The sequence below is a fragment of the Ailuropoda melanoleuca genome, chromosome 5 (assembly GCF_002007445.2).
Source record: "Ailuropoda melanoleuca isolate Jingjing chromosome 5, ASM200744v2, whole genome shotgun sequence".
NCBI lineage: Eukaryota > Metazoa > Chordata > Mammalia > Carnivora > Ursidae > Ailuropoda > Ailuropoda melanoleuca.
The window spans coordinates 25,333,482-25,346,558 of record NC_048222.1 but is presented as its reverse complement, the minus strand read 5'-3'; the positions used below and the strand labels follow the sequence as shown (position 1 = coordinate 25,346,558).

At 34.8% G+C, this 13,077-nt stretch overlaps 2 protein-coding genes across 7 annotated transcripts in view; both read right to left on the bottom strand.

The window, feature by feature from the left end:
* The window catches only part of EXOC2 (exocyst complex component 2), a 608,573-nt gene that overhangs the window by 565,243 nt on the left and 30,253 nt on the right, over window positions 1-13,077 (bottom strand). The gene's annotated exons all lie outside the window — the stretch shown is intronic.
* On the bottom strand, window positions 5,143-12,464 carry HUS1B (HUS1 checkpoint clamp component B). Its single transcript, XM_034660429.1, is given in 5 exon segments — window positions 5,143-10,216; window positions 10,218-10,388; window positions 10,390-10,703; window positions 10,706-10,891; window positions 10,893-12,464. Coding segments are annotated over 5 exon segments (897 nt in total). The 5' UTR covers window positions 11,004-12,464; the 3' UTR covers window positions 5,143-10,101.

The window sequence follows — 13,077 nt, the reverse complement described above, 5'->3', positions numbered from 1 at the left end:
TCAAGCCCAACATAGGGCTCCCTGTTCAGCGGAAGCCTGCTTCTCCCTCTCCCCAGCCCCCAGCTCGTGCTCTCTCTCAGTCTCTCTCTCAAATAAATAAAATCTTAAAAAAAAAAAAAAAGAAGAAGAAGAAGAAGAAAGGAAAATGGGGTGGGAGGGACTAACACTGCACAAATGATGAAATATACAATGCTTTTTTTCCCCCTAAGACCAGTAATAAGAATGTCTCTCATCTTGTTTACTTACCACTGTTGCAGAGGTCCTAGCCAGTGCAATAAGACAACAAGGCTAAAGAAATAAATGGCATAAAGATCGCAAAGGAAGAAGAATTTTCACTTACAGATGACATGATAGTTTACAAAGAAAATCTTAAGGAATCTGCTAAGCAACTAATAGTACTAATAACTGAATTTAGCAAGATCTTAGTATTCATGGTCAATATACGAAAAGTAGTTCTTTTAAAATTCTAGTGGGAAATAACTAGAAACAAAATTTTTAAAATTCTATTTAAGAGTATCATTATAAAAACCAAAATACTTAAAAACACATTTAATAAAAACAGTGTACAAGACTTCTTGAAAACCTTAAAATATACCAGAGAGGGGAAAAAAAAGAAGACCTAAATAAGTGAAGATCTATACCATTTCTATAGGCCAGAAGACTCAATGTTATTGAAATATCAATTCTCCCCAAACTGAAGTATTAAGTTGCAAGCTTATGTAAAGAAACTGGCAAGCTGATGACAAAATTCCTATAGATATTCAAAGAACCTAAAACGGCCAAAACAATTTTAAGGGTAAAAAAGTGACGACTCTTAGAGAATATGATTTAAAGACTTATTATAAATCCACAGTAATCAAAACAGTGAGTTGTTGGCATAAGGATAACCTAATGAATGAGCAGAACAGAACAAAGTTCAGAAATGCAGCCATACTTACATAACCAATTGATTTTTGACAACACAACAAAATTCAAGGAAAATAAAAAATACTTTAATCAAATCGTGTTGAAGTAAGTAGGTATCCACATAGGGGTAAAAAGGAACCTAAATACAGCTTCACACCACTTACAAAAATTAATTCAAGATGGATCATAGATCTAAACATAAAAGTTAAAATTATAAACAGTAAAGAAGAGAAATATCTCCATACCTGGGGATTTTTTCAACATGGCAAATAACCATACAATGAAAAACCTGATATATTTACACTTCATCAAAATTAAAACTTTCTCATCAAGTTGGCAAGAATGTAAATAAAGGGAAACCTCCTCTTATGTTGCTGGTGGGAAAGCAAACTGGTACAGCCACTCTGGAAAACAGTATGGACGTTCCTCAAGACATTAAAAATAGACCTACCTACCTGGGCTCAAAAGCTAAGCCTGATGATAAAGCGGATTGGGAACACAAGACTGGTTCAGGTTGGAGACAGGGAGAAAGGGAAACCCCTTGCACTGTTGGTGGGAATGCAAACTGGTGCAGCCACTCTGGAAGATAGTATGGAGGTTCCTCAAAAAGTTAGAAATAGAACTATCCTACAACCCAGCAATTACACTACTAGGTATTTATCCAAAGAATACAAAGATAGTGATTTGAAGAGGAACCTGCACCCCAATGTTTATAGCAGCAATGTCCACAACAGCCAAACTATGGAAAGAGCCCAGATGCACACACACACACCTACACCACATCTTCTTTATCCATTCATCTGCTGATGGACATCTGGGCTCTTTCCATACACACACACACACACACACACACACACACACAAACACACACACACACATATAATGGTATATGACTCAGCCATCAAAAAAATGAAATCTTACCATTTGCAATGATGTGGACAGAACAAGAGTACTATATACTACATGAAATAAGTCAATCAGAGAATGACAATTATCAAAAGATTTCACTGCTATGTGGAATTTAAGAAACAGATGAATATAGGGGAAGGGAGGGAAAAAAGACAAAATCAGAGAGGGAGACAAACCATAAGAGACTCTTAACTATAGGAAACAAACTGAGGGTTGCTGAAAGGGAGGTAGATAGAGGGATGGGATAACTGGGTGATGGGCATTAAGAGGGCATTTGATGTAATGAGCACTAGGTGTTATATGCAACTGATGAATCACTAAACTCTACCTCTGAAACCTAAAAAAACAATGAAAAAAAAACTTTCTCATCAAAAGAAAATAAATAGGTGACCATATATTGGCAGAAAATATTCTCAATAGATTTATCTAACAAAGGACTTTATATAAAAAACATGTAAAGAAATTTTCAACTTAATAAGGGACCCCATTTTTTTTAAATGGGCAAAAGCTCTGAAAAACCTGTTTATTAAAGAGGAGCTCAATTTTTTTTTAAAGATTTTATTTATTTATTTGACAGAGAGAGACAGCCAGCGAGAGAGGGAACACAAGCAGGGGGAGTGGGAGAGGAAGAAGCAGGATCCTAGCAGAGGATCCTGATGTGGGGGCTCGATCCCAGAATACTGGGATCACGCCCTGAGCCGAAGGCAGACACTTAATGACTGTGCCACCCAGGTACCCCAGGAACTCAATTTTTAATACACATATATATGACATATGGTTGATAGATACATAGATAGGCAGATGTATGTATCTGGCAGATTGTGTGTGTTTCCTAACTTTGTACACAATGAGAGAGGCTACAAGCATTATTATGAGAGTAGCAATGAACATACCTAGCTTCTAAATACCATTATCCAATAAAAGGAACCAGAATCCTTGGAGAAATGGTTGATTCCAGGACTAAAGCAGGACAAGTACAAGATAAGCCTAAAACATTTTATTACGTCAGCAGGGAAGCACTCACTGAAGGGGCTCTTATTATCCAAATCTGAGACATTTGAGCATCAAAAAAAATTAATGATAGCAATGGATTGTAATCTATTATAAAGAGAAAATATGCAAGTCCATCCTATTAACATAAATCAATGAAAACACATAGAAGAAAACTCTCCTTACTACAGAATTTTAACGAATAAAATAAGGAAGTTATGATGCAATTATTAATTATCAATGGATGCTAAAACTAGCGTTTGGCTAAAGAAAAAAAGAATATTTACATAGTCTCAAAGCATCTCTCTACAAATTACTTACAAAAGGAAAAATGGTAATTTTACAGATCTGACAGTTATCATATTAACCAAATGATCCAAATTAAAATCATCATTAAGACAGACATTCTGTCTGAGTGCCTGGGTGGCTCAGTTGGTTGGACGTCTGCCTTTGGCTCAGGTCATGACCCCAGGATGCTGGGATCAAGTCCTACATCAGGCTCCCTGCTCAGCAGGGAGTCTGCTTCTCCCTCTGCCTCTGCTGCTCCCCCTGCTTGTACTCTCTCGCTCAAGCTCACTCACTCTCTCGAGCGTACTCTATCTCAAATAAATAAAATCTTTCAAAAAAAAAAAAAAAGATTAGGATTAAAAAAAAAAAGACATGTCCATCTTGACTAGAATCTAACATCATTTGTGTGATGTTCCTGCCAAAAATGCATAACCCAAACTCATCATCAGACTACCTAAATTCACAGATATTCTACAAAATAATTGGTCTCTACTCTTTGAAAATGTCGAGGTCAAGAAAAACAAAAAAAGGCTGAAGAACTGTTCTATATTAATGGACACTAAAGAGGCATTACAACTATATGTACTGTATGATCCTGGATAGATTCTAGAAGTAGAAAAAAATACTTTCTGTAAGAAAGTATATAATTGGACAAATTACTACCATGTGAATTTGAACTGTGGAATAGATGGCATGATATTAATATTCAATTCTGACTCTGATAAGCATACTATGGTAATATAAGAGAATGTCCTTCTTTTTTTTTTTTTTTTAAAGAGATTTTATTTATGTGACAGAGACAGAGATAGCCAGAGAGAGAGGGAACACAAGCAGGGGGAGTGGGAGAGGAAGAAGCAGGCTCATAGCAGAGGAGCCTGATGTGGGGCTCGATCCCATAACGCCGGGATCACGCCCTGAGCCGAAGGCAGACGCTTAACCGCTGTGCCACCCAGGCGCCCCGAGAATGTCCTTCTTCTTAATAACTACATACTGAAGAATTTAAGAAAAGAATGATGTTTGCACCATATTTTCAAATGATTCAAACAAATATATACTGATAGACTGACAGAATAAAAAAAAATGAGGCAAAAAAAATATAAGAATGTAGGTGGGCTGGGGGGGTGGGTTAAATAGGTGATGGGGTTATTAAGGAGGGCACTTATAATGAGCACCAGGTGTTATATGGAAATGTTGAATTTCTAAATTCTTCACCTGAAATTAATATTACACTATATTATTAAGTAGAATTTAAATAAAAACTTGAGGGAAAAAAAGCATAAAAAAGAAAACAATTGGTGAGTCTCGTTAAAGAGTTTACAGTTGTCATTTACCACAATCTTTTTAAAAAAAGTTTACAGGAGTGAGTTACTTTTACTATTTTTGAAAGTTTTCTGTAGGGGCGCCTGGGTGGCTCAGCCATTAAGTGTCTGCCTTGGGCTCAGGGCGTGATTCTGGAGTACTGGGATCAAGCCCCACATCAGGCTCCTCCGCTGGGAGCCTGCTTTTTCCTCCCCCGCTCCCCCTGCCTGTGTTCCCTCTCTCGCTGGTTCTCTCTCTCTCTCTGTCAAATAAATGAATAAAATCTTTAAAAAAAAAAAAAAAAAGGAAAGAAAGAAAGAAAGTTTTCTGTAAGTTTGAAGCTGTATCAAAGTAAAAAGTTATTGAAAATAATGCTTTGGGAATATTTTAAAATAAAGCAAAATTAAATCAAATTAATATACTCCTGCTAATAAATATATAAAGCTCACTGTTAGTCAAAAGATATTTATTTTCACATTCATATTAGCAAAATGCACAAATAAGCAATGAATAAACAGTTATTAAACAACAGATGTGCTAAAACTAGTGTTCGGTTAAAAAAAAAAAGAATGGTAAACTAAGTTCCATATATTTAACTACATTTAATAAATACACTAAAATTACAGAAATTTCTTTTAATGGGTCATACTATTACTATCTCTTTAAACATGGTTCTAAATACATACAAAAGAGTAAAAAGCTTGTTTTGAGAATGTGCTTGAGAACCATTATAAATTGATAAGCCTGAAATCCAGTAAGGTAACACACATTAATAAAAACATTTAAGAAAGCAAAGACATATTTCAACACAAAGTTCTGACAACTGCTTTAATAAACAGAAATTATATTGCCCCAGAGATACCATAACACTGCAGGGAAAACAAACACTAAAGAAAGAATGGGTAATTAAGCTGCCTCATTGATTAATGTCTACAGTTCTTGACAAAGGAAAATGCTTCATTCAACTGGCATGGAAAATCAGACCACCACTGAGTGGTGATTTAATAATATATATTAATCCCTGTCTGCAGTATTAGACTATAAAACAGATAAGCCTGTAGCTTCAACTGATTATTTCAGAATCTGGTCTAGTTCACATAAAGAATAAATTTTTAAGCAGAAATATTCTACAAATCTCATTTCCAGAAAAAGAGTAGGGTGAAAACATACAAATTACCACTGACATTAATATTACTGGAAAGGTGATCAATAAAATATTAAACTGTCAGCTACCCTTCACATGGTGGTGCTGATTACCCGTGGAGGGACATGCCAGTATTCCACAGAATCAAAGCCATGAGACTTGATCCAATTAATGTCTAGATTCCTCATCTGAAGAAACTGTAACCCAGAGATGTTAAATGATTTTTTCAAGGTCACACACCTAATTATTTATAAAACAGACTAGATCCTTGGTTTCCTGACACACAGAAGTCTAATTATCACTCTTCCCTTTATACCACCCTACATACTATGAGGTCATTTTTATATCTGATAGCCCACATTGTGAGAACCTTAGTTGTTTCCTATGTGACTGAGGAATGCTCATCCTGATGTGAAACAGCATTGAAATTAGAATACCTTTAGCTTAAAAAACAAAACAACAACCTCAAAAAAACTAGGACAGGGTATTTCCGATCTACTCCTGGTATTTCGAATCCATTTTGAGGGGATGATCATGATCTTAACTATATTACCCTCAAAGTTTGTCCAAATAAAACAAAGTAATGTCTGGTAACAATAGGTAATGTCTGGGCCACAACTGATAGTCATGAATCAAAAAGTATGATCTATTTTCTTACTTATGATTGAGGAATACAGCTGTGTTCCAGACATAGAAATCAGAGGCAGCTGAAAATCCAGCATTCATTATATCGGTTCATATGTAAAAACTAATGGTATGTCCCCAAACATAGGCAAACCATTATCTCAGGAAGCCCGTTAAGCCATTTAATTTAGAAATATAAGAATATCTACTTTTTACACTACAATGTCCAAAACACACACAACAGTGCCTAGTAGTGTGTACTCAGTAATTACTTGTGGAATGAATTATGGAAAGAAATGTCTCTTTTCAACCCACGTCCAATTAGAAATACCCTACTTTATGTTATGTGTAGCATCACAAATAAATCACTCTGAGGAAAGAGTCTAAGCCTTAAGAAAACAATTTCTGAACATTTTCAGTTTCACAACCCATGCCAGACTAATAGGGATATTTTTAAAGGAAAATTTTCATCTATAAGTTGTCTTTAAGGGCCTACAAATTTGTCTCGCAAAGATTTTCCAAATGCAATAAACCAACAGTCTTTGAAACTTTGTCCTAAGGTCTTTCTTATGTAAATATACTAAGCAGAGGTTAACAAAAGTTTGACTTTACCTGTCATAAACCTTATTTAATTAAAAAAATATAGTCTTTATATTACACAGCCATTTAAGATCATTAAAGAGGTAAGGAATAAAGTGAATAAATCTGCCTTAAAAGTACACACATCACAAGCTAATTTCATCTTTTGAAAGCAGAATGATAGAAACAAGAAGTAAAGTAGCTATTATTACTCACATAAGGAAAATAATTGCAGATACAAAATAAGCCACTTTTATTAGGGAATATCCTCGCACAAGTACACTAATAATAAACACAGTATTAAACGACACAAATGGGCAAATGATAAAGGTTGACAGTACTGGAGTACCTATTTGGAATTTCATATATTCACAGGTATATGTAGATGGGCTGCAAATTATGATATACTGACTCTTAGCCTAAGAACTATGTATACCATATCCTGTCAGTTACCAAACAGGGTTACGAGTTTGCGTAAAAAGGAATCTTAATTCTGATGTGTCTCCAGACTCTTATTAATTTTTGAAGCATTTTTCAACTACCTAGACCTATGTGGGGATAAACAAAACTAGGAGGACCTTTACTGAAATTAACTGCTAATAAATACTTGCCTGATCTCTTTTGATATTGGTATAGTACACTTATACATAAGTTAGTATGTATCACTCATAGTATACTTATAAGCGACCTTTTTAGTAGTAGAATAAAAAATAGTACAAGTGTGTCATATAAATAAGCCAGTACAGTTTTTAGCAAATGATATTTAGGGAGACAATAAAAACTACACATTTATGGATATAAGGAAGCACTTTTAATACATTTCATCAGTGATTTATTTTCTGAAGATACAGGGAAACATAAAGGCATGTTTTCTTGCTTCTTAGTAGTGTTTCTCTAAAAAAAAAAGAAATAGAAGCTGAAATAATTTCTAAACTTGATGCTTTGATTTTTAAATGTGAGATTTTGGTCTCCAGGGAATTATCATTTTGTGGCAAATAAATTCCTTCCTACCTGCAAGAACAAAGGATATCTTCACAAAAGGATGATATGACAAAGGCTTATAACATGTTTTGGACTTTTTTCATTTAAATTTTATCTTTTCAGGTAAGTGATAGATTTGCATGGTGATCTAGATTTATTTTAATAAACAAAAGTATATCCAAGCTGTAAGTCTCTGAATTAAGTCTTGACAGACCAAGCTTTACAAAAACTTTACATCTATAAATAAAGTTTGGAGATCTGGGTTCTAAAATGGGTTCTGGCATTAACAATTAAAAACCCTTAGTTACTTTTATGCTCTCTGAGTTTTCTCATCTATAAATAAGGTGTTTAGATGAGAACGTCCCTACAGCCCTTATAATTCTTGATTCCATGAGAATCTTACTTAAAACACCAGGCTTTTAAATTCAATTACTAATGTAAGACTAGAAACTGGCAGTCCGTAGCTTTTCACAATTAAGCTAAACTATAATAAGAACACGTTATTATTTTAAAATTTTTGTATTCATTATAAACAATTTTTACTAGATCATTAAAGGAATCTGAATCTTTAAGATCTTATATTTAGATATTACAGTATAAGAAGGCCCATTAATTTTTTTTAATAACAACATATCTGTAGGTTAAGTAGAGGAGTAAATAACCCCTCTCATTTTCCAAAGTTACATTTCAAAGACCAGGCTACAAAACTTTTATAGTGACTTTCTGTTAATGAATTATTAAAAGTTAACCATTATAATAACTCACCATAGATTAAAATGCACAATTATTTATTTTCCAAAACAAACCACAGGTTTTCTTATCTCCCTGGTTTTATTTAATATAGAGAATAGAAACAGAAACAGAGACAAAGAGACAAAGGAAGAGAAAGACTGAGGGAAGGAAGGAGACAAGAAGTGATGAAATAGGTAAAAAGGCAGACTTTTACTACAGCTTGAAAATTCTCATTTAATTAATAAACCAAAGAAAAATTGGAAAAGATACTAGAAACAAGCATGGTTAAGTCATTTTTTTATATTACATTTATATTACACACAGAAAAAAAAAAGTCTGCATATCTTATAATTTTCTCACTGAGTTAAAGTATTTGTTTTGCATTTCCACCTTTCATTTAAAGAGTACAAAAATGCTGATGAGGGCAGGGGATTTTTAAAACATCAAAAATCACTTTTAAAAAAACAACTTTACAAACAGCTTTGAAAATATTCACAAAGCAATTGTGTGTAACTCAGAAGTTAGAAAGAAAACAAGCTATAATTCTGAAATAGTTATGTATTACTAATTTTAGAATATGTTTGAAATACTTTTGAAAATAACTGTTTAATCTTCCTATATTGAAACCCTCAGAGTACTAAAATGGAATCTATTCAAGCTGAAAGAGATCTTAAAGAGCCAGAATTCAAGTGACTTGCCTAGGTCTCATGTTTCTGTGTTCTTTCCATAACACCATGAATGGAATTTAGAAATCAGCAAAACAAATTAGCAAATTTAAGCATTTTATCACCAAATCTAGTAGGAAATTATTCATTACTGATTAAAATGTAGTCATGAGAATTTACTGAGTCTGCCAAGTTAATGGCTCCACTTATTGCATAAGCCATTAAAAAACTAAAATTTACTATGAGAGAATATGAACCTTCCATTTAATCACTGCACCAGTCCTTTATAACCCCTTCTTCCTCTTCTCAAAATAATAAAACATTAAGAATCATTTTCTAAACAGAATAACACAATACTATCAGGAAAAAATGGAAACTTGGTTTATATAAAAGTTACCCATAAGACAAATCTTAGTCCACATAAATTGACTATTTACTTGAATCCTTGTGACTAAGATGTATTATTAGTGAACCTAGCAACCAATTCGAGCTCTGTAGATGACAGATCTAAAACCATGAATATAAGCTAATACATACTTTGACAAAATACAGCTTAACAAAAACTATGCAATATGCACAAATGCTAAATACCTTATATTTTTCAGATAGCATATTAAGCTCTCTAAATTAAGAAAAATCCCTCAAAAAATTATACTTGTTTTAAAAGAATGAAGTTCCCATTTCACACAGTAGCATTTTATAACAAAAACTGATCTGATGTTTCAGAAATTCAGAGTTTTGATTTTGTTACAATCCTTTTTCCCCAAAAAAGTTAAAGTAGAATGTCTTTTTCTCTTGTTGGCATCTTAAAAAGTATGAAAAAAAATGCACAAAGTCAATAAACATAAAAATGAACTATCCAATTCTTTCACCAATGAGTTTTTTAATAAAAGCTTTGCAAAGGAAGAAGAGCTCGGCAAAATATACATTCTATATAGGCAAGTGAGGGTGCAGACTTGCAAGCCAATTAATTCAGGGTCTGTTTCAGTTTTGAAAAGACCGTAAGCTTTTAAAAAAAAAAAAATACAGGCTGCTTGAATTTTTATAGGCAGGAATGAAACACTGAAGAGAGACATCTTCATGAACCAAAACAAGATGGAGTATTGCTCAAAACATTGCATAAGGCTGTCACAGGATTTATTTGCTGTCCCTCGAAAAACTGCAGAAGCTTCCTACTCTCTACCAGCACTTGCACCATGTTCTCCAGGTTTCTGTCTTGAGGCATATCCTGGGCAGACTTTGGAGGATTTCCAAGATTGTTAAAATAACTTAATAGACACGACATCAGTTTCTATACTCAAGTTCATTTTGCCATTTAGATTTGCTTCGACCAGCATTTGATCGCCCAATTTTGCTATCCTTTCTACGCTGCCCTTCGGAGTCTTCAAAGACAGAAGATTAACACTAACATCACAGGCTTCCAAACCGGGCTCTGGGAAATCTCCCCATGCTGTTGGGGGAAGTACCCTTACGGGCCCATCAAATGGATCAAGTATCACCACAGGAGTCCAACCTGTGGGCAATGGCAGCTCCACAGACACAGTGAGGTGGGGACGCCACTTGTTGGTCAACTGGGGTTTCAATGTTAAGAGGCATTCCCTGTGCTGCTCGCTGTTCTGAACAAATGCTCAGACGTCAGCTCTAAATAAATCTCCTTCAATTCTTCTGAAACATCTTCCACGTGAAAGCGGTGGAAGAAGTCTTCCCGCCTCACCTCACACCATACTCTGGCATCACAGATGACCCTGGAGTCATCAGGCCTAAAGCACAGGCTTGTCTTGGAACACGTGGAGCACAAAGACTCTTGGCAGCTTTGATATGGTGCCACTGATACAAATAAAGAGCTCTATAAGGTCCTTGCCAATGACGTTGGCACAGAACTTCATATGCCATGAAGACTACATCCAGTTTGGTAAGAAGGAACCCCAAGTGTGGCAGGTCCCAAGAGAGCCAACACTCAGGTTCCACTTACTTGCAAGCCCCCTGAGAAGGGCCACAAGGCATGGCAGACCTGGGGTCCCTAAAACCAAGGCCTCTGTTCCCATCTTCATCTTCCCTCCACTGCCTCCCTTAAAAAGAGCTTCACTGTTTCCACTCTGATTATTAAAAAGGATAAGCACTCCACTACAGAAACGTCTGTTCTTTCTAAACTGTAAGAAGAAAATTGAAATCACTCCTAGAACCACTTTCAACCTTGCTGGTATATACATTAACACTGTCTTAATCAGGGGTGCCTGAGTGGCTCAGTCGGTTAAGCATCCAACTCTTGGTTTCAGCTCAGGTCATGATCTCAGGGTCATGAGATCAAGCCCCAAGTCAGGATCCTCACTCTGCTTAGAGTCTGCTTTGCCCCTCTCTCTCTTCTCCTCCCACACACCCCTGCGCTCCTTCCCCACACTCTCACAAATAAAAAAAATTTTTAAATTAAAAAAAAAAACAACTGTCTTCATCAACCAGGACACATATGTAGACATAGTTATATGTGCTTTATAAAATTCTAGCATGCTACGCATACATTTGCAACCTGATCTTTACAAGTAAAAGATTTTTTGCACATTTATCCAATTATTTCCCTGCAGTATATTCAAAGAGGAATTTCTAGTCAAAAGATGTGCATTTAAGATCCTAACATGTATGTATCAACAAATTGGCCTGCAGAAAAGCTTTATCAACACACCCTCCCACCAGGGACATTGGGTAGTAGTAATCTGTTTAATCTGTAGCAATGATAGGCAAAATAAAGTAAATGGTCTCAACTTGCATTGTGGGTGAATTCCATCTTAATGATCTTTGCAACTTTTCATTAGGTTTATTTACCTTGATTTTAAGATCTCTAGTAAAAACCCTAATTCTCTGTCCCTTATATACACTGTCAATATCTTCCCCAGTTTATCATTTGTCTTTTCATATTGCTTTTGGTGGTCTTTGCCCTTAGGAAATTTTGAGTCTTTTTAAATGTCAAACCAATGGACCCTTTCCTTGCTACTTCTAGAATCATGCCTTCAAAGTTATGTTTCTGGTACTTTAATGCTGTTTTATCTGCTTAGTTACTTAACTCATTTGGAATCTATTTTGGAGTACTAAATAGCTAGCTGACCAAAAACCATTTCACTGAACAATCCACTGTTTTCTCAACTGATCTGAAATGTCACTTTTATCAATGACAAAAATTCTCATTTTGAGACTGTTTCTGGACCCTGTATATTTTGTCTCACTGATCTATTTTGCAACTGTAACATAATGATTTAATTCCTATATTTTAATTAAATATCCCGCAGGACAATTAATTTTTAACAAGTTATTTTAGCCATCCTGACACAGGTATTGATATAAATGAACTCTAAAATATTGTGTGGGGCACCTGGATGGCTCAGTCAGTTCAGACTCTAACTCTTGATTTCTGCTCAGGTCATGATCTCAGGGTCGTGTCAGGCTCGACGCTCAGCATGGAGTCTGGTTGGGATTCTCTGTCATCCTCTTCCTCTCCCCCTCCCCCAAATCGTTTTCTCTAAAGAAATAAATAAAATCTTAAAAAACATATTAAGATTCTAAAAATAATCCTACAAAAATTTTGATGGAATTATCTACACCCTGACATACTATATTCCAGCTTCTTTCTCTATCTCCACTAATTAGACTGTAAGCTCCAGGAAAGAAGGGGTTTTTATTTTATTTTTTATTTTTTTTAATGATTTTTTATCATTAAAGAAGGGGTTTTTATATTTCCATGTATTGCTATGTACCCAGCATTTAGAACATTCATCTGGATATACTGATGCTCAACACATATTTGTTAAATGAACAAATGTATCGATACATTAACTATTTAAATAATCTCAGGATATTTAAATTATCTACAACACTGAATCTTCCCGCTTATTCAAATCACTTATAACTGTCAATAAACTATTCAGCTCTGCTCAGAAAAGCCCATGCAACTTATCTTGAAGCTAGTCAACT